This window comes from Carassius gibelio, chromosome B5 (assembly GCF_023724105.1).
Source record: "Carassius gibelio isolate Cgi1373 ecotype wild population from Czech Republic chromosome B5, carGib1.2-hapl.c, whole genome shotgun sequence".
Taxonomy (NCBI): Eukaryota; Metazoa; Chordata; class Actinopteri; order Cypriniformes; family Cyprinidae; genus Carassius; species Carassius gibelio.
The window spans coordinates 10,439,938-10,462,791 of record NC_068400.1 but is presented as its reverse complement, the minus strand read 5'-3'; the positions used below and the strand labels follow the sequence as shown (position 1 = coordinate 10,462,791).

Sequence of the window (22,854 nt, the reverse complement as noted above, 5' to 3'; positions counted from 1 at the left end):
TTTAATACCGTTTTCATTGTCTTACACGTCTTATGTGTCATTGAACTTGTTTCACTTAATTCATGATTAGAACAGAAGAGAAATAATATAATAATTCACATTATCTCACAAGTTGCTTTATCATTTTATAAGCGCTCACTTCATAAAGATTTGATTACTAAATGGTTTCCAGTGATGTACTGTATTTATGTTTTCACTTGAGGCCGACGCGAGTCTATGGAAGCATATAATAACATAATACAACGTATTTCTGTATTTAACTTGACATTTAAGACGTTTTAAGACTCAAGTGAAGAAAATGTGTGCTCTCATATACAGTGTGTAAACGAGTTGTTAATTCAAAGTTTAATAAACACAGTTCACCATTATCTTTTAAGACAAAATACTAGAAAACTGAAATAACTTTTACTGTAGCTTCCGATAAAAAAGTGCTGTTCTTCGGTATTGTTCAAGTGTCTAAAGAACATTTACTTGAGAAATTGTTCAAATTTAAGTTCATGATAAAATGAACAAATATCTGACAAACGTGAAAAAACTAAATGAAAGAGAAAACGACTTTTCATTGCCTGTTGAAAGATATTTGTTATTGTTTCAAGCATACAGTGAACTTCATCTTGTTGCATTTCACAGAATAGACTTTCTTTTTCTTTTCTATTTTGCATCTCCAGTACATTTATATTGATTTAAGGATGTTTATTTAAAAAATGCTTTTTTTGCAATGCATGCAAGCTTTAATGCCACGGCTCTGATTTAAGATCTTTTTAAGGCTTTAAATTGAATTGAGAAGTGTTTATCATTGCACACAGATAGAAGGCAGTATATACTGTAATGTACAGTAAGCAGTAATCCAGTATTTGGCGGCTGATGTGTTTCAGGTGATCAGGAAGGGCTGGCTGACCATCAATAACATCGGCATCATGAAGGGCGGCGCTAAAGAGTACTGGTTTGTCCTGACGGCCGAATCTCTGTCCTGGTACAAGGATGACGAGGTGAGACGTGTTTTGTGTCTGCAGATGTGTGACTTTAAGACAGTAGATGACAAAAAATGCCCCACTTCAGACCTCAATGCTTTTATGAACTGTGTTCTGTCTGGCTTCAGTCTCACGACCGCATCACAACTGATCATTCTCTTCAAAGTTAAAGCAACATCGTCTTGATTTACGTTGGATCTCTGCCTGGAATCGTCCGTGTGCTTCGCTCAAACAGCGGCGCCATCACGGCTGCTGCTCACCAGTCATCTCTCCCTTCAGCTTTAACGCCACGCTTTTATGTGGAATTATTTATATCAGTTTTCCGCTATAGAAAAGAAATGATCTCAATTGGGTTATTTTGGAGCCGTCCCGTTTCGCAGGCTTCTGCTGACTCGACGCTCTTTTTCCCCTGGCGTGTTTTTGGCTGGAGTATTTTCCAGCACTGGAAGGTTTTTCTGCGTAATGAAGCTTGCAGGACCTGCGAGAGCGGTTCTCTGATGATGCTACGGCTCTCCACACGTGCTCAGTCTTTCAGAAAGGAAAGGTCACACTCAGTGGTCAAGCACGTTTTGATCGGCACACTTGCTGGGGTTTATATTTATATGAAGAGAACAGGGTTAATGGACAACATGTTAACCTCATTTACACATTCATTACTTGAAATAAAAGAAACTTATTTGAGCGAGTATTTATTGTAAAAATTTTTATGTTCATTTAGTTGAACTTAATGTACTTCAGTTGAAATAAAAATTATATATACATATTAAAAATTTGAAAAAAATTCAAACACAAATAAACTAAAACTTTAAAATTAATAAATTATTAATAAATTAATTAAAAAAAAATTATTAAAAAATATACAACTATTTTAGTTATACTAAACTAACGCACAGATGCTCACCAAAGCTGCATTTATTTGATCAAAAATACAGTACAATTTAATATTGTGAAATATTATTATTAAGTAATTTCTGTGTGAATCTGTGTTAAAGTGTAATGTATTTCTGTGATGCTCCGCTGTATTTTCAGCATCATTCCTCCAGTCTTCAGTGTCACATGATCTTCAGAAATCAGAATAATATGATGATTTACTGTTTGAGAAAAACTGAAAACAGTCACTCAAACTCTTGAGGAAACTCTGAGACATTTTATTTTTTTAGAATTCTTAGATGAATGAATGGAAAGTCAAAAGAAAAGCATTAATTTGAAATAGAAATAACATTATAAATGTATTCACTTTCACTTTAGATCAATTTAATGCGTCCTCGATTAATAAAAGTGAGTAAACATGTTTATTTATAGTGCATTCTGATTCCATGTTGACTTTAAAGTGGTGTCTAGGTAGGCGTCTCGGGTAAAGCTGGCACACACATGTGCATACCAGAGCCTGACCTGTCACACACACACACACACACACACACACTCGCCAAGAGAGGACTGCTCCTCATAAAACTATTGACTTTCAAATAAATGTGTGTGTGTGTGTGTGTGTGTGTGTGGTTAGCTGGTTTGGGTCACTAACTAGGAGCATGTGGGTCAGAGACAGCGAGGGGGGCGCTGCAGTCCACTTTCATCTGTCTGCGAACACAAAGTCTCCTTCACACACACACACACACACTCTCTCTCTCGTCTATTTATTTTATCGTGGGCTGGCGATGACGGTTTCCCAGCACTCAGAGCCCCAAAACTAACACAGGCCGACTCAGAAGTAAAACAGTCACTAATGAGCTCAGAAAGCAGCAGAAACGCTTCCACGGATGAACACGAGTCTCAAACCTACACACACACACACACACACACACACACACACAAGGGTCGAGACCCTCATCACTCTCTGTCTAAATGATCAACCAGCGTCTCGGTGACATCACTTCCTCCTGACATCTCAGTGCAGATGTATTTCTGCTTAACCTAATTTTACACAAAGTGAGTTCCCTCGTCGTCTCGTGTGTTTTGGGGGGTTTAGGGGAAGCGGGCAGCGCTGGTGATACTGGATCTGCTTCCTATCATCACACCAGCGAATCACAAAAGACATGAATGAAGAAAAACTGGACGCATATGAACCAGCAACCCTCTCGATGGCCTCAAAGGCCTGTCAATCAAACACACACACAGAGACTCACATACACAGACACACACACACACAGTACTGATACAAACACACACACACACTAAATAAGGACATATAGCTGAATGAAAAATGAAAATAATCCAAACCTATTGCTAAAATGTATTTGTTTTATTTATTTTTCTTCTAATTTTTGGCAGGTTTTGTTAGATTTGACTCACTTTTGAGTACAGTTTGGTTTACAAACTATATTTAAATTGCGATGGACGCTATTTTTTATTGTTATTCTTTGTACATATGCATCAAACACACTGTAAAAGTATATATGTTTGAGTTGTTAGAGTATGTACTACAAGAAAATACTATTTCAGTCTTTCTTCTTCAAGATTTCACATTCAATTTAACGAGTTACTTCCCGTATCGGAATGGAAATTGTTTCTGCACTATTTTTTTTGTTTTTTTTGAGTGCAGACAGTTTCTTTGTCCGTTGCATTGAGTATTGTGTTGTTTTTCCAGCATCTCACACCATTATGCATTTTTTTAAGATGCAGTGTGAAGTGCTCAAATAAAACCATACTCAAAACACACGTTTCCTACATTTACAACTTACAGTTTGTTTGTGGGTGTGCGTGTGTGTGTGCGAGTGAGTGAATGAGTGTGTGTGTGTGTGTGTGTGTGTCTGTGAGAGTGCGTGTGGTGTGTGTGTGTGTGTGTCTGTGTGTCTGTGAGAGTGCGTGTGGTGTGTGTGTGTGTGTGTGTGTGAAAGCAGAAGTAAAGGCATCGGATCAGAAAACACTGTGATCCAGGAAAAGACTTAAGTGGAAACACGTTTATCTGGTTTTCGTGTGTCTGGATGTTTGAGAGCGTGTGAAAGACAAGCCTGAAGATCTTCATATGAGTCCAATTGAGAAACCGTTTTATCTTTTGACTCTCTCCATCTCTCTTATTTTATTTAACCAGATCCAGATGAATACGCATAAGAAAAAGAATCGCTTTCATATCTCAGCTTCATATCTCGACAGTGTCTGTAGTCTATCATCACGGTGAATTGTTAAGATAAAGTGACACTCCACACTTTGCATTGGTATCATTTAATACTTTATTTTGCATTTCATTATCTCTCTGACATCACTCCACGCTGATTACATCAGTGTCATGATCTGCTGTCGTCATGGCAATGTGTTCTGGAGTCGTCATGGCGACGGACCGTCTCGAGCATCCCCGTGCAGCCTAACCAATGTGCAGACTACTGTACAAACACTACTTCCTGAACAGGTAGTCTGAACACTGGGCAGGCGGGACGGGCGTCTGAAGAGACTGTGATGGAGTCTGAAACAGGCAGATCGTGTAGGTGAGACACACAGATGATGATGCGTTCTGATTGGAAACTTCCTGTTTCCTGTGGAGAGTGATGATGCATTCCCTGCGGTTTCATGTTTCTCATAGAAATTCCCTAAAACTCTGCTGCTGCACGGTAGAGAAGGTACATGGATTTAGTACGAACTGATTAATGATTCATCTGACTTTTATACACTGAACACACACACACACATATATATTAATCAACATAATAAACTGTAGTACTTTTAAAATATATTTAACAAATTTTTTGAGACACTTTTTTTTATAGTGTCTATATATACATATATTAAGTTATTAAATCAACATACTTTAATCTGTCTATTTATTTATCCATGTATCTCTTTGTGTTTCTGGTTATTTAGTGATACATGTATAATTTTGACTTTGATAATCCCACACACTCTTTTGCCCTCACTGACCTCTGAAATAATCTTCATCACGGCTGATGGTTTTTAACGTTCGTCTGCTCTCGCATTAGTTCTGCTGTGTGTTTAACATCAGATCAGCTTGTAATAATAGCCGAACACATCATCAGACTCTAGATTCCTCAGTTAAAGATGAAGATACTGTACCTCATCCTCCTCTTCAGCTTCAGTCCAGCTGTTTGTCCAGTGCTGATCTCAGTTTTCCCAGTGTTTCTCAGTGTGCATCTTCATCCTCACCGTCGCTTCTTCCCCATCATTCCATGTTCCCGAATAAATCATAAAAGTGGGTCCAGTAACATCTTCTGGAATCAGCATCTGTGGGCGAGCGCCTCGTCTCTGCAGTGACTCGCAGGCTTGACGTGGCATTGGACTGTTAACTAACTTTACTAGTGAGAGAGCCAAGGAGCAAGAGAGGAGAAAGAGGCGGGGCTTCGTTCTCCTTCCCGCCTCTGTCTGGCTTTTCTGCTTTTTGGGGAGTCGGCAGGAAGTGGGGGGTCAAAGGTCAACAGGAAGTGAAGCGCATTCATTTTCTGCATGTGTTGTGTCATTTCGGGGAGGGGGTCGGGGTGCATGTAGCGTGTTCGAGTGTGTGTGTGTGTGGGGGGGGGGGCTGCATGGCTTTGTAGCGCTGCAGGAATGTCGGAGTTTCTTGGCAAGACGGCGGGCTTGTAATAACTCCAGATGTGCGGGCCTGTGGTGTGCTGGCGTGTTTTTTCTTCTGAAGCCGATTTCCTTTCCCTGTCCGGCGTGAATAAAGAGGCCTTTATGCTGGACAATCACCCCCCCACCCCACCCCAAGCACCACGTAACTGGGTGGAAATCAGGACCAGATTTGATGTGGGAGGTGACGGCGACCAGCGAGAGATCGCATATAATTCTGAACCACAGCTGGCTGTCAGGGGACGCTTCTTACTTCTTACAGATGTTGCTCTTGTTTAAGTTCATTCATCTTACTAGTGCACTTAGTTACGTTTACATAAAGATGATAAACTACAATCCTACTAAGTATTCAGTGCATGTCAAACACGTCATGTGTTTGTGCATGGGATTATTTACAGTAAATATATTGTATTTTTACTACAAAACAAGATATATTTAACAATTTTAGATGTCAAATTTTACAAGTGCATTGATTAAATTAAATTAATAATGACTTAAAAGCATTGCATTAATTTTTATAAAGTCTTATAGATGTCAAATTTAAAATATCAATGACTGTGATTAATTATTGTAAATGTTTTTATATTTTATTTTAGCAAAAAAAACATTCACATGCTTAATTTAATTCAAATTAAATAAATTTAAGATGTCAGATTTGTTTAATAATTTGAAAGAAATGGCATTAATGATTTTATTTATTAATGACATTATTTATAGTACTTTTAAAGGATCTTATTTTAACTGCAAAACTAGATCAATTTATATGAGCAAAAAAAAAAAAGAAAAATCACTTTGTTTTCATCCCCCCATCTCACAATGGTTTTATGTGAGTGCAGCAGTCAGTGTGGTGTTGAATCACAACATGTTTGATACAGAGCAAAAACCTTAATCCTCACTATGCAAAACCCTTTCCAGTTAGTCTTAACATGCGTAAAAGTGATGCTTCTGAAGTGCGTGAGAACAGAAATGCGTAAACCTTTCGACAGTCTTGTTGCTCGTTAAGTTAGGTTTTGTACAAATAAACGGTGCTCACGTTTTTTTGAGCAAATGTAAGAATCAGGTCGTTTGTGACTCACTTCAGATTCTTGGTCTCTAGTTAATCTCCACCCATCTGTCCAGCTCTGCAGTGATGTATTGTGGGTAGTGAGTCACAGGCGGGTGCTCTGGGTGGTGACCGTGTTTGCTTTAGCTACGGTTTCTCCTCTCAGAGCCGAGCAGGACTCAGAAACCCCTCGGCGGGGAGCTGGCTCAGCACTCTCTCTGTGGACAGCTTTAAAAACATTTACTTATTTTAAACTGGAAAATTCACTAAAAATTGTCTGAAAAATTTTAAGGATATAACATTCTTTTTTTTTACATTTTAACTGGAAATTGCACATGAAAGTGTTTTGAAATGTTTTATTGAATTGAACTTAAATGAACATCAAATTTATTTTTATATGAGATTCAACACACTAGTGCATAATATTTATTAAATTAATCATTAAAGAAAAAGCTTTAATATTTTTTACATTTAAAATTAAAGTCAAACGTATCACATTAGTGCATGTTATTATTTATTTAGAAAAAATGTTAATGGAATTTTATTTTAACTGGAAAACAGGATCAATTTACATGAACAAAAATATTTTTTATCTAACTGCATGCCATAATTGGTTGAATTGGACATCTAAATTTGACATTTGCATTTTTTTCTGTCTAAAAAAAGTTGTATTTTAAATGAGTGTATTTGTATTCAGCAGTCAGTGTGGTGTTGAATCAAATTAACCCATGCAACTCTAATGCAGTTCTCCGTTAGCACTGAGAGTATGTCAATTCTGTAATCCTTCACCTGAGATGCTTAACTTCAAGACTGTGTTCACTGCTACTGTGAAGTAACGTTACCAGAAAAGCAACACCTCCCTTCACTGCTAACACACCATCGTCCTCTCATTAAACTTCTCTCGGCTGTCGGGAACATTCATGTTCTTTATGAGTTTGGCAATGATAGAGTTCAGTACGTTCAGTTCATTTTGGCTCGACACGCTCAAATTTCCCTTCTGTCTGCGAACCCAAACACACTGTAATGTCATTTCAGATTTACATTACTTATTTGCATTTTACATCTCTTTACATTTTAATTACAATAAATAAGATGTTGCCAAGTTTTTCCACTATTAACTCTTTTGAACTGAACAAACGCAGAGTGAGATTTTAACTTTGTATCTCGCAATTCAGAGTTTACATTTTGCAATACCGAATTTGTATCTTATTATCCTGACTTTTATACAAGAAGTCAGAATTGTAAGATGTAAACCTGTAATTTTGAGGAAATGGAAATCCATAGATTTTAGTTTAGTTATTTAATCTAAATTTACAAACTCTATCCCCCACATATCCCCAGATAAATACTGCTCTGATTATTAAAACCAAATTATATCAAACAAGAATTCTGTTCAAGATACTTCTTGTAAGGAGCTTGTGGAGTAGTGACTAGTTTAGCTCTCCAAAAAATGCTCGTAGATGTCAAAGCTGGATGAGGGATCTTTCTGCAAAATGACGCGGTGCCTTTTTTTTCTTCGGCGAATTAAAAACAGAAAGAGGGGAAAAAAAACATGCATTTTGAAAATTGCTGTTGGCCTTGGCTCAAGGCGCAGTCGTTTTGGTAATGAGGGGTTAGAGCGGCATTATTGCTCCCAGATGCCTCCCCGCGTCTCTCTGGCCTTTGATGCAAAACCAAGACACCAGCGCTTTTCTCTCTCTCTCTCTCTCTCTCACACACACACACACACACACACATTACAAACCGCTTCATTTTTTGGTTTAGTTCTACACATATGATCACACCTGATAGTATTATCGCTCTACATGACGCAGAGTGTCTTTCTGATGGTTGAACTTGGACATGACGTGTCTCAAAAGTGTGCTTGTGAAGCAGTTTTGTTTGGATTAGCGCAGCGGGCCGCAGTCAAGCGTGAGAAGTGTGTTTATGAATCGAGTCTGAACTTCCTCCGCTCTTATAATTGCGCTGGTATTAGTCACACCAAAAACAAAACAATGGAAAATATCCACAGTTCTGTCCATGGTGATGGTTGGACATAGGAAGGAAACATCTCCGATGAGATCTAGTTTATGTTTCATCTGGAACAGAAATGAAGTTTAACTGAAATGAGTTTTAAGATAGATCTGGACAAACTTTGGTCCACATGTCCAGTGTGTAATGAAAGAGCAAGATCTGAGTGGTGCAATGTTCTTAGAAAGTGATTATTTACGTTCTTGATTTGGATTCATGAAAAATATCTTAAAGGAATAGTTCACCCAAGTCTGCTGAATATGTGTTCACCCTCAGTTCATCAGAGATCAGGATGAGTTTGTTTCTAAATCAGGTTTGTAGAAATGTAGCACTGCATCAGTGTCTCATCAATGGATGCTCTGCAGTGAATGGGTGCCGTCAGAATGAGAGTCTGATAAAAACATCACAATAATCCACAGCACTCCAGTCCATCAGTGAACATCTGGAGAAGACAAAAGATGAAACACATCCAGCATTAAGATGATTTTAACTCAAACACATAGAGTCTATAATCCATAATAACACTTCCTCCAGTGAAAAAGTGCATCTGCTGTTGTCTCTCATATATTAGTTAAGAGGTGTTTAAACGCTGCTTGATCTGTGCAGATTTCTCTCCTGATTCAGACCAGAAGACTTTTTCAATGGAGGAAGTGTTATTATGGATTATAGACTCTGTGTGTTTGAGTAAAAAGCATCTTAATCAAGGCTCTGAACCGGTTCAAGGAATGAAATCGAAAACCGCAGACGAACAAGATTTTGACAGGAACAGAACCAGAAACTAAATCAAATTTTATAGTTCCGAACAGAATCAAAAAAATTTAAATGGCCATTAAACGGTTAATAACCTTATTTTATCATTCCATTTTATATTTGAAATTTGCTGTCAACCAATCAGGATTCACTTAATTCAGTGAAAGTTTAACAAAACGAAATAATTTTTTTTTTGCTGAGTTTCGGATTATTGTCACAAGATTCAAAGTTTACGGAAAGGAAAATGAGACAGCAGGAAGTAGTTTCTTTATTTTGCAAAAGCTTTACAGTTCTGTATAACAAATTATCAAAATAAAATACTCTGTTGTCCGATCTGTTGCGTTCAGCGAGAATGTGCTGATATAAAGCCCATGTGAAGGATGCTGTTCGATGCCAGTGAAGTACAAAGCCCGTTTCATAAGAAATAATATTTAAGCATCCAGATACGTTGACAATATGTAAACATTTGGATTCATGCCTGAATGAGAGAGGTAGGCTTCAGAGAGAAAAACATTCTTATAAAATGATTGTGGGAATACAAAATATTATTTTACCAAATAAGAGCAATGCTTTGTGAATCTGACTCTGCGTGTCTACAGCCGCAGGTTATTTAGATCCTCGTTTGATTGGCTCTCAGTATCAGCGAACACAACTTCCTGTCTGGAATCACTGTGGGAGATCAGACGGATCAGATTTCTGCTCTGAAACCAAGAGCACCACGTTTCCAGAGATTCAAGGCTTTAAAGACCCAGAGACGTTGAGACTTTACAAGAGCATATGGAGAATCATTCAGTGTGTGTGTGTGTGTGTGTGTGCGTTTATAGAGCTGCGGAGGTCAGAGGTCACAACTGATATACACTGATGTCTGACTTCTCACCCTCTGATGACTTCCATGCGTGTGTGTGAGTGTGTGTGTGTGTGTGTGTGTGAGTGTATGTGTGTGTGTGTGTGTGAGTGTATGTGTGAGTGTGTGTGTGTGTGTGTGTGTGTGTGTGTGGTTAGTCGCAAGCGCTGTGGTCTGCTGCTCTGTATATATATGGCTCCGAGGGTCTTTTTTTCTTCTTTTATTTATTTTAGTGTTTATTTATTTTTTGCTGGGTCACTTTTCATCCTTCAATACATAAATGAATAAATATAATTTTAAAAAGAACTGAAGAAAATTAACAGTTTTGAATTACTTAATTAACTTTTACTTTGTTTGCACTAATGCTGGACAAAAGAGAAACGAAACGATTTTACATGTCAAACCATTTCATTTCACCAACATTTTTACAGGTTAAATATAGTTACATATAGTTTCTTAACCTGTTATAATTTTAGGAATATAATTAATTTAATCCATTTTGGAGTAAGACTGTAACATAACAAAATATTGGAAAAAGTGAAGCACTGTGATAAGCTACTTTCCAGATATATTTCATTATAATGTACATGTTTTGGTTTGTACTAGTGAGTAAATAATTTTTTAATTTTTTTATTTGTACTTTATTTTTTTTAAGAAACAATTCATCCGAAAAACACCATTGTGTCATTGAGGACTGAATGTTCATTTTTCTCTGCATTGTTCCTTTAAGAGCGCAGACATGATCTTTCTATCGTCTCTGTTTCCTCTTTTCCCTGCACTCGTCTCTCTCATATAATCCTCCTCCCAGAAGATCCTCTCATCAAGCCTCTCTTCCCAAAATCTGGCTGAGGAGAAGGAAAAGTGTGACTCACTGAGCGGCTGCGAGTGTGTGTGTGTGTGTGGAAGAGACGGTATGTTTTATATCTGATGAGCATCAGTTCCAGCTGGCATGAGCACCTGATCGAGCGGACACACGTTAAACACTCGGAAAACCCCTGACATTCGTGGAAACACAGAATAAAAGAAAATCCCAAATGTGATCGCATTAAATCCTGCAGAGTTTCAGAAACTGTCTCAAACTGTGCTCAGATTCCCCAGAGTCTCAATATGAACTCAAACACAAAACTCCATCCATAATGTTTTTTTCATTACGAGCATTTTCAGTATACTTTTGAAGTTAAAACATTTTTTTGGTCTATATAGTTTTTTTTATCGATTTTTATTTTAGCTTTAGTTTTTTTTGTACTTCAGCTTAAACAAAAAAAAAAAAAATGTTGCCTTTAGATGACTTTTTTCTTTTACATTATTATATTATTTTACATTTTATTTTATTTAAAGCCAATTATTGTTATTATTTATTTTTTAGTTAATGTTTTCAACAGGCTTATTATCATTAAGTATTTTTATCTATGTAATTTAAGGACATCTCATGAGCACCAATCAGAAATCTCTCCGCCGCGGGAAGCATCACGTGTCCTGTTCTTTTTTCGTCCGCTCCAGCTGGCCGGTGTGTTTTTACGGGCGTTACGGCAGGGCGCGGTGCTCGCTCTGGTGGGCAGGGGAATATACGGGGCCGGGCCCCGGGCTCTGGGCCCCTGACGGCCAGCCAGACGGCTGTGGTGCACCAGTCAGCTTTCAGACTACGCCATCAACCATCCGCCCTGACGGTTTATTTTAGCTCTGACGGCTCTAATCAGTTCCAGCCGCATGTGGCGGAGGCTAAAATCACTCTGCTCAATATACATATATATACACACAGTTCTCTCTCTCTCTCTCTCTCTCACACACACACACACACACTCACACACACACTCACAGTCAGCATGTGAAAGGCGCTGAACACACTTCATTAATCTCAGTAAACTCTGTTCTGCCCCCCGCAGGAGAAAGAGAAGAAGTACATGCTGCAGGTGGACAACCTGAAGCTCAGAGACGTGGAGAAGGGCTTCATGTCCAGCAAACACATCTTTGCCCTGTTCAACACTGAGCAAAGGTCAGAGGTCATAATCCTTAATTATGATCGCAAAAAAAAACTAAAACAAAAGCTTAACATTTGTCATTTACATAGTAAATGTTTTCATTGGGAACAAAATGAATAATATTGACTCAAACTGAGCAAAAATATGAATTTGGTGCAGATGCCGATATTTATGAAATCCCGATGCTTGTGATGTAAATCAAAGAGATCTTTCTAACAGTAGAGCAGATCTAAATATCACTCTATATCTCCAGACTTTAAAGACTAATCTAATGCATGTAATGCCCTGACAGGAACGTGTATAAGGACTACCGTCAGCTGGAGCTGGCCTGTGAGACTCAGGAGGATGTGGACGGGTGGAAAGCGTCGTTCATGCGTGCCGGCGTCTATCCTGAGCGCGTGGTGGTGTGTGTTCAGATTCATCAGATGTGAGTACGAATGAATACATAGATGTGTTGCACCTCAAAATGCTTTTCTCTCTCTCTCACGCTGCGTCCCGTGGCGTCGCTCTAGGAGAAGGAAAAGGTACAAGCTTTGAGTAGCGTTTGGATTTTTTATGAATCTTTTGCATTGCCGTCTCCTGTGTTTGTGTGACTGTGTCTGTGTTTGTCTGTAGAGCGACGCTGGAGACGAGAACGGGTCGGACAACTTCATGCACTCCATGGACCCTCAGCTGGAGAGGCAGGTGGAGACCATCCGAAACCTGGTGGACTCCTACATGAGCATCGTCAACAAGACCGTACGAGACCTGATGCCCAAGACCATCATGCATCTGATGATCAGTAATGTAAGCTGCTCAAGTGGTGAAAGGTTGTTACTTCAAACCCCACAAGGGTTGATTCATTAAATATCCGCAACTAAGACAGTCCTATATGTATCCCTGATTATGAGCCATAAAAAGGATCAAGTATGGTACTCAAAAAAAACAACAACAACACACACACATCTAGATTTCCCTAAATTTGAAAAGCTGAGATTTCGCAGACTATCGTCCTGAAGAACAGTGTTGTGAGTGAGTGTGTTGTGTCTCAGACGAAGGAGTTCATCAATGCGGAGCTGCTGGCTCAGCTGTACTCGTGTGGAGATCAGAACACACTGATGGAGGAGTCGGCCGAACAAGCGCAGCGGCGAGACGAGATGCTACGCATGTACCACGCGCTCAGAGAAGCACTGAACATCATCGGGGACATCAGCACCACCACCATCACCACCTCTCTGCCTCCACCGGTGGACGACTCCTGGCTCCAGGTGCAGCGCACGGGCTCCGGAGGACGGTGCGTTCAGAGGACACACACACACACACACACACACACAGATAAACTGATGGACTAATCCAGGAAATATGACTTCAGTCTTGATCTAGAGATAGGTCTTCAGAATGTCAGTGAGAATTTTAAATGCTCAACACTTTATTTGTAATCATAATTTTAAATTAATAAATAGCTTTTCTTTTATTATTTCATTAAAACAGTAATCATTTTAGATAGCAAATCCTTCAGATCTTCAAAATCATCACAGTGAAATAAGTAAAAGTAGTAAAAGGTTATGAAGTATAATAACACCCTATACTGGAATAAATATTATTAGCCTATAAGCTATTATAATTTTATTTTAAGTTGTAAATCATAATAATTCTTATATTTAATTTATTAAAGTAGTAAACGTTCATAAAGTACAATTATATCCTATACCAAAATAAATATATACTTTAAATACCTTCTTATAGACCATAATAATAATAATTATTTATATACAGCTCTTACAGATACATTGTGTATTTAATTTACTCTTCCTGTTTGGGTAAATGAATGGCTTATGAATATTAATCGCTATGTTCATTGAGAGGACAGTTCAGTTAGGTTCCATGGCAATGAGAGCAGAAACTCATTAATATTCATGAGCTCGGCCTTATGTCATGATGTCAGAACCAGCCATATCAATCAGTTTAAAACAACTGATATCTATTAATACACTACAAAGTCTGAATGGTGTAGTAGCGCCACCTGCTGCTGCAGTGTGAAATGAGCACACCGGCCACCACAAAATCATGAGATTCTTAAATTAAATATGTAATTAGCTAATTTCTGGTTAATGACTGCCTTTGTTGCCCTTTACATTAAAATTTTATAATGTGATGCAAAACAGTATATGTAGTGGCAAATAAAGAGAAATTTGTTAAGAGACAGTTAAGAAGAAACACTATTTCTCTGTTAGGTCTCCGGCGGCCAGCCCGACCCCTCAGAGACGGGCCCCTCCTCCGGGGCCTCCTGCACGCCCAGGTTCTCGTGGCTCGGCCCCTGGGCCCCCTGCAGCCGGAGGGCCACCAGTTCCCTCTCGCCCGGGAGCCTCTCCGGACCCCTTCGGCGGCCCCCCCCCTCAGGTCCCGTCCCGTCCTAACCGTGCTCCTCCCGGCGTGCCCAGGTGACACTCTATTACCTCAGACAGTAGAAACTGCTAATGAAACGATGTATGTGTGCTGGAAAACAATCATAATGCACTCAGATTGAGGCTTAAAAATGTGTTATTTCTGCAGTGCTAGCACCAAAAGCAGTAGCGAACAGCAGGTATATATGTTTGTCCAACCAATGGAAGACAGCCAATTCTGTCTGGTGTCGCTAGAGCAGCAGAAATGATACACAGTGTCCATGAAATAATCAGAAACACTCAAAGAATACTAGCTATCTCTCTAGTCCTGCAGTCGTATAATAAGATGTGTTTGCTCTTAGCCGTGTAATGTGAGACTCTTCCGCTGGAGTAAGTGCAGTGGTGTGGGTGAGTTAACCATCACCAGACCAGTGTTTAAACCATTAGCAACCATCACTGAAACTCAGCTAAGTGTTTATCAAAGTGTCATCAGATCAGATTCAGATGTGCACAGTCAGGCGTGCTGCTTTTAACACTTATGATCGCTCAAACGTTACAGATTTAAACCATTAGATGCACTGTGTGTTCTCCGTAGAGCTGGGTGATATAACAAACATTCACAATGAGTTTAACACTGTGAAGATTTTGACAAATATTCTTGTTTTTTCAAAGATTGGATCATTAGACTAGATTCCGGATTCCTCCTTTTCTCGTGACAGAAATGTCTGGATGGCATTTTTCATATATTACAATGTTTTAGCATAAATACATTACCATTCGAAAGTTTTGGGAGCTATTTTTAATGTCTATGAAAGTCTCTTATGCTTACCAATGTTGAAATATTACTACTATTTAAAAAAAACTGTTCTATGTGAATATATTAAATATTATAATAAAGTGTAATGTATTTCTGTGATGCTCCGCTGTATTTTCAGCATCATTCCTCCAGTCTTCAGTGTCACATGATCTTCAGAAATCAGAATAATATGATGATTTACTGCTCAAGAAACATGTCTGATTATTATCAGTGTTGAACACAGTTGTGTTGCACAATATTTCTGTGGAAACTGTGACAAATGTAATTTTTCAGGATTCACAGATGATCAGAAAGGTCAAAAGGACAGCATTTATTTCACATTGTAACATTATAAATGTTCTTGATGTCACTTTTGATCAATTTACTGCCTCCTTGGAAAAGGAATTATCATTTAAAAATATTTTAAATAGTTGTTTAAGTAATGAAGTTTTATATTTTAAAAACACATAAAAATGTATAAATTTGTAGTAAATCTGTAGTAAATTTAAGTAATCATTTATTTCAGAAAATATCGTACATACCCTAAATTTAAATGGTTCTGAAATGATGGTACATCAAAACATCATCAAAGGGCTTATAAATCTAATTAATTTGAGCGCTTGAACTATATCACCCGGCTCTAACAGTCAGCAGCATATCTCATGAATGAATGTCTGGATCACGTCAGCACACTTCAGACGCTTTACTAACTGTCCACAGGACGGCCGGAGGGATGTTTCTGCTTTTATTTATTTTCCTTGCTGAATTTGTTCTCTGTTGCGTGTGATTTTACTCTTTCTAACACTAACAGAAAGTGCTTGCATCCTGGCAGCAACACACACACACACACACACATCCCAGCAGTCACTCACACACCTTTCATTCTGACCCGGAATAAATCCTAATTTCAACGCTGAAGTCCCTGATAAATTATTTGCATATGATCTGCAAAACCTCTGAACTTGAAAAAAAAAATCCATAATGGCTTAAGATGATTCTGTCTTATTGCGGATGCTTTGAAATTCATAATTGGCTGTTAAATCCTCAGACAGAGGTTTTGGACGTCAGTCTCTGGTTAGCTTGGATTGGAGAAGTGTTGATGTTTCTGTCTCCTCCATGTTAACTGTGTGTGTCTCGCTCATCCTTCTCTTGCTCCTCCCATCGCTCTGGCTCCGCCCCTCCTGCTGATATTGATCATTTTTCACAGAATTACAATCAGTGACCAATGAGGACTAACACTTCTGGTACGTCTGTGGTTCTCTCTTGCCATTCCCCGTCCCTCTGCATGACCCACTGTCTCTGAGACCCTCGCACACACACACACACACACACACACACATACAACAGTCCAGAGATGATCTAATGGGACGCTTTTAATTGACATTAGACAAACACTTTGAATGGGAATGTTCTGGTTAAATGCAACCGAAGCTCTTGGCTTTCTATTGACAGACTGAGGGACTCAGTTACAGTATTATCTGGGGTAAATCAACAGCATGTCATGTTGTATTTAACACAGAATGTTCTTCTACACGTTTATAGCAGATCTAAATTACTGAATGTGAAAATCTTTCCGACAGCCAATCACATCTTTGCCCAGCTTGCACCTCGTTTGCTGATTGGTGATTTTTGTTTAGATGGACAGCAGGTCTCAGAACAGACTCTGTAATGTTCAAACATTACATCAGTTCTCTGAATGTGTGCATCGGGTTGATTTGGTTTCAGTTTTATTTCATTTATTAAGATCTGAAAACCCTTTCCTTCTACAATCCTGTGCACTTGTTTAATTTCAGTTTTGCCCTCGTTATTTAAGATCCTTCTTTATAAAAAAACACTACAAACATTCAGTCAAATGCTGCACATGTGACCTTTTGGGTGAAACTGAACAGTGGGGTCAAAGGTGAAGTGTCCATGTTGTTTGTCTCTTCATGGCATCTCATTCTGTCACGGTGTGATCTCTGAATGCTGTTGAACATGTTTCAAAACATGTCTCTGTCTGCACAGGATCAATACTGATCAAACCGTTTTATTTGTTGTTGTTTTTAATAAACAAACAAATAAATCATTTATACGATTTGTATTCAATGAAAAGTATTAATATTATAAAATTATTATTAGATATTTTATTTTTAATTATTTATTTTGAAATGTAACTATTATTGAATTGATTTCTTTATTTAGTTTAATGTCAAAAATGCTGTTTTGCTTTTTTAAATAAATATATTAATATTTTTTATTTAATAAAAAGCATAATTTGTATTATTAAATAATGGTTTGTATGTATATATATATATATTATATACACACACACACACACACATTTAGTTATTTCTTGTAGAATTAATTTTATTACCATTAAATTAATCTCTTTACTTTAATAAGTAAAATTTAATTTAATAAATGCAATTTCAGTTTTTTTATAAATAAATAAAGTTAGAATTTATTTTAAATACATTCTATTAAAAAGTTATTAATATTATGAAAAGACATATTTGATTCATAACACTGGCAAAACTATGAGATTAAATATCCTGAATGATGCTTCTTTCAGTAATTTACAGTAATTTTACTTTCATGAACTCTATAATGAGAGAAAATTACCAAGCAAAATATTTATCCTTTCTCATGTGAATAAAATTCTTTCACATTTAATGAACATAATTTTGTGGATGTGTCCGTGTGTGTGTGTGTGTGTGTGTTACTCATCCATCTTCTCTCTGTGTTTCCATGGCAGCCGACGACCCCCAGCATCACCTACTCGACCCAACCGACCCACAGACTCCTCCCTCTTAGACTATTAGCCCCTCCCAAACCTTGTGACAGACAGCGAGGACAGACACGGACAGACACGCCCACTCCACCAGAACTCCTCCCCTTCCTGCTCCTCAACTCACACACATCATACAACTCTACAACCCTCTGTCACAGTTTAACCTTCCATTTCACATAGTTCTGTCATCGTCAGACCAAAATTTAGAAAAGGACACATACTTGAGGAATATTGACTATCTTGAGAGCTGGAAGCCCTTATTTAGGAAACTTAGATCTACAACACAACATTTTTATGAACTCAAACTCTTTGACAGCTGGTTGATGAGTTTAACATCACTGTTTATCCTCCTTAACTTAAAGAATGAGCTTGACTAGAAAAGTTAGATGAATGAGCACAGGGTTTGATAAATGCATTTCTTATTTACGTTCTGTTTCTCTAAGCTTCTTTTGGCTCTCAAATGCTTGATTTCCTGCTGTTTAAGGATGCATTATCTCTCCAAAGTGTGATCTGGAGTCTCGTGATAACTGCATCTTCTGGAATGAGCTCATGTGCATCTGTATTTCTGTTCATTACTTTGGCTCTTCTTGTTTTTGTTTCGTATGTGTGTCGGGCTGCAGTGGTCCCTGAGCTCACGGGCCAGAAGACGACACCAGACTCCCTGAAGGGTAATACACTTTCCCATAGTTCCACAGTCATTATTACACATGAGTCTTTCACTCTCTGAATCACGAGTCTCTTAGTGTATGTAGGCAAAGAAGGTCACTGACGGAAATGACAATGGTCAACAATAAAATAAATTACACTTAAGCCACAATTAAATGTCTAAATGTCATGACGCTCGATAGTGACAGAGTCATGGGTGTTATGAGGAAAACACAACTGATTCAATTGAATCATGTGTTTCATAAAATGATTCACTTTTTCGCAGTGCACTCTGGCGACACCTGCTGGTTCTTTATGTGTAATGTTACTCAATTAAATATACGTTAGTCTACAAATTATTCAATATTAAGTATGTGTATATTTTGTGTTCTATTATTTATTTATCAAAGTTTGGTCAGAATGATTATTAGAGACACGTACATACGTACATACGTCATCAACGGTGATTTTAAATGATAAAGCTGACCCTAGATCAGTAAAACATGACACACTGGTTCATGTGCTCACCGATATCTTTCATCGACACTTCGAAACGTTCGTAATGAATCACATGACTTCGAACCACTGATTCATATTCAAAGATTCAAATCTTCATGTAGTAACTTTAGTGTTTTGAAAGCGCTCATCACTAAAGCAAAACACGTCCGAGTTTAAACTAGTCTAAATCAGCTTTTAAAATCACTAAACACTTTGTTTGACAGTTGATAATGTTGTTTACTGCACGGCGGCAGATAATAATCCGAGTCTTACCTGTTGTCGAGTCGAGACAAGCCCCTGATGTTTCCTTATATGACATTTAAACCGGACTTACGTAGAAAACACACATGTTCGCGTGCGCTCCATCGTCTCTGAGGTAATTCCAACTTAAAACAAACAAAAATGTCAAAAGTTTTAACTGTCTCCATAAAAATAACAACAAAAAATCCACTGACGGCATTTTTAACCGAACAATAACCGTTTGAGACGCAAGATGGCGCCAAATTTGAAACGCAGCAAAGCGGGACAGCGGAGTGATACAAGATGAGTGAAGATTGAAAATAAAATGTTTTTGTTGAAGGCTACAGTGAAATATATTTTTGTTGCACTTTATTTGTTAAAATTTTATTATTGTAAGGGAATCATTAAATAATAATAAATGAGCGCTGATTATTCAGGCATATTAAATAACATGATTGACCAATCAAAATTAAGTATTCCAGAGCGAGAGTACTAGGAAAATAAATAAATATGATCGAAAATAAGATTTAAAATGTATTATTTTTACTAAAATAATAAAGTTAGTAAAAAAAAATGATATAATGTTAGTATATATTTTCCAGAATAACGTTTTACACATTTTATAGTATTAATTTTAAGTCTTTATACATTTTAACATACAGTTGACTTAAAAAAATATATTAAAAGCAATTATTTCATAATCTAAATAAAATACAGAGATTTCAAAATAATCTGAAAAGTTTTAAAAAACTAATCAATTTGATAAAATGATTGGCATTTAGACATTTTAGGCGTGACTTTAGTGAACAAATACTTTGTGTGGCAACAATATTACATTTCTTCATGATTCTTAATAAATAAGATCTGAATTATTGTGATACTGAAATGTATTGTATTTATGGAAGTTATGTAGAGTTTGAATTTGGTAAAGAGGACTCGTGGGGTTTGTCTTCTCTGTGTGTGACTCTGAGGACAGTTTTTGCTTTCATTGACCTCGATGCTCACTCTTTGTCTTTTCTTCTTCTCTGCTTTCATGCTCAGCCGGTCAAACACAGGTGACCATTCTCGCCCCTTCTCTCCACGCGACCCTTAGCATCATTTCTTCTTCTGTTCCTCCCCGTCGAGTAAAACAACCCAAACCCACCAGCACAAGAGAAACCTTCCAGATGTTTCCAGCATCCTCGGATTGAGAAACCAGTTTCAAGCTCATTGTGGAGATCATTATCACGACCATCAAACCTAAAAGAAACTCGTCAAAGGGATAGTTCACCCTCGTGTCGATTCCAACCAGTTTTCCTTTTTCCGTGGAACACAAAAGATAATATTCTGAAGCAGTAAACCGTTTCGGGTCCCATTGACTTCCATAGTTTGGACAAACAGTACTGTGAAAGTCAAGGGGACCCGAAACTATTTGCTCTTCAAAATATCTCTTTGTATATATCTGTTCCACAGCCATTTATTCCCCACACTGCAAACAATCCTTATTTTAGTCTCTTTTTCCAGTTAAAAGGAAGTTCAGCTACCGGAAACCCTGAAAAATGCACTAAAGTAGGGATCTTCTTGCAGTGCAAACCTTGTGAGCTGGATGAGATGCTTGTGTGTTTACAACCGAGTTAATAAACGAGTAGAGACTGATGCTGAAGACTGTTGAATGATCATGTCCAGATGGTTTTCCACACACAGGCTATGTTTAGAATTTAATACTTGCTTACTGTATATACTTACTATACAGTATACACTGCTTACTGTTCTTAACAAATAGCATGTGGAAGTGCACTATTCAATGCTAAACAGTAGTATGCAACATTGTCGGCTCGTTGCATGTTTAAATTTAGTTATTTTTGCATTTTTAAGTCTGATACATGTACAAATTTTTGCAAACGTAGTCTGTAATTTGGGTGTTCATACAGATCTGTAAATGGTGTGCATACTATATAATAATAGCAGTAGTATGATATTCTGAACATAGCTGCATATGATTGAAGGTGCTGTAAGCTATTTGTATTGATTCCACCGCATCAATCAAGCCACAAATGATTTCGTATTAGATAAAAAAAAGTGGATATTATAAATAGTTTAGAGCACCTTTAAACGCCACCAATGGACATTTTTCATGTGTGCTGAAAAACTGTCCCTGTGCATTGAGATTATGCAACTATATCTCAAGTCTAAGATTTTATTGTCTGTAATTTAAGATCTCAAGATGGTCTATGCATAGAAATCATTCCAGTTTGTTCAGGTGTTTTGTCGAATACGAACACACCCCTCCACAACCGTGGACTGTGAATCTGTCGTGTGTTGTAATAATTCTAAAGATTATAAAGTCTGTGTTGCTGATCGTTGATGTTGTGGCATGAGCAGACAGTTTCATCTGTACTAATATCAATAATATGTTTCTGTCTTCAACATGCACACCAAATCTTCCCAGAATCCACTGGGAGTCTTAGTAAGACCCACTAAACAGACAATATTTACCGTTATTTAAGAGTTTGTCATGGACATACTGTATCTTAAGTGAGTCCCGTGTCTTTGTGGTGCATTTATGCAAATTGTGCTTCCACTGTTTTAGAGACTAGTCCACATGTATGATTATTGAATATTAAATTATTATGGGTAAATAAAGCAGGCCTCTTTCTGTGTTTGGACAGAAAGGTGTTATGATACTGAGTGTGTAACGTGTGAATGAATGTGTGTGTGTGTGTGTAACGTGTTCTGTTCGGGCGAGTTTGTCAAGCTGGACTCTGTCATCATTAAACTTCAGTGTACGGAAATGTTGTTTCCTGTTATTTTTCTTGTCTTCTGAGAACTTAAAAGATATTTTAGCATACAATTCAAATATGAAATCAAATGCTGAGTCGATGTGTTTCTATGGAAGGTCATTGCTGCCACATAAGAGAAAAAATGTTTTGGTAAACCACAATTATGACCTTAAAAGTCTAAATTATTACTGATTGCAATTATGACAATCATAATTATGGGGTGCATTAAAATTATACTAGTAACTTGACTTTGTATTCCATAATTATAACTTATTGTGTCATTTTTGAACATCATATCAGAATCATGCCTTTTATCTCATAACGATAACTTTGTATGTGTTTTTTCATGACAGTTTAACTCAATTATGAAAATCAAAATTGACAGTCATAATTATGAAATAAAAAAAGGAAAAAAAAAATTGACTTGTCTTAATGACTTGACTTAACTTCTTTTTTAATATAATTATGTTATGACAAAATAACAATTACGAGATACCAAGTCAAAGTTATGAGATTATAAATCAATTATATACTAATAGAATCATAGATCTAAAATTATGACGTACTAATCTGTAATTGAGATGAACTTAAAAAAAAAAAAGATTTTGAGGTTGTCAAAACTTACATATCAAATCATAACTAAATAAAACTTAGTCATAATTATGATATAAA

At 37.3% G+C, this 22,854-nt stretch overlaps 1 protein-coding gene and 1 long non-coding RNA gene across 4 annotated transcripts in view; one reads left to right on the top strand and one right to left on the bottom strand.

The window, feature by feature from the left end:
* dnm1a (dynamin 1a) overlaps positions 1-18,650 on the top strand; it is a 43,094-nt gene extending 24,444 nt beyond the window's left edge. For 2 of the 3 annotated variants that reach the window (XR_008154030.1, XR_008154029.1), the window contains exons 15-19: positions 876-989; positions 12,016-12,125; positions 12,404-12,538; positions 12,727-12,897; positions 13,143-13,291. Coding sequence is in view for 1 of the 3 variants with exons in the window: in XM_052557277.1 (XP_052413237.1) it covers positions 876-989; positions 12,016-12,125; positions 12,404-12,515; positions 12,624-12,635; positions 12,727-12,897; positions 13,143-13,384; positions 14,325-14,531; positions 18,005-18,071 (1,035 nt within the window). In the remaining 2 variants the exon portion in view is untranslated. Of the gene's footprint in view, positions 1-875; positions 990-12,015; positions 12,126-12,403; positions 12,539-12,623; positions 12,636-12,726; positions 12,898-13,142; positions 13,385-14,324; positions 14,532-18,004 lie in introns of those variants that run through there. The other variant, XM_052557277.1, reaches the window with a different exon arrangement.
* Positions 4,121-5,453, bottom strand: LOC127958420 (uncharacterized). Its single transcript, XR_008154031.1, has 2 exons — positions 4,974-5,453; positions 4,121-4,368 (listed from the first exon to the last, which is right to left on the bottom strand). It is a non-coding gene; the product is annotated as an uncharacterized LOC127958420 (long non-coding RNA).
* Positions 18,651-22,854: the final 4,204 nt, after the last annotated feature.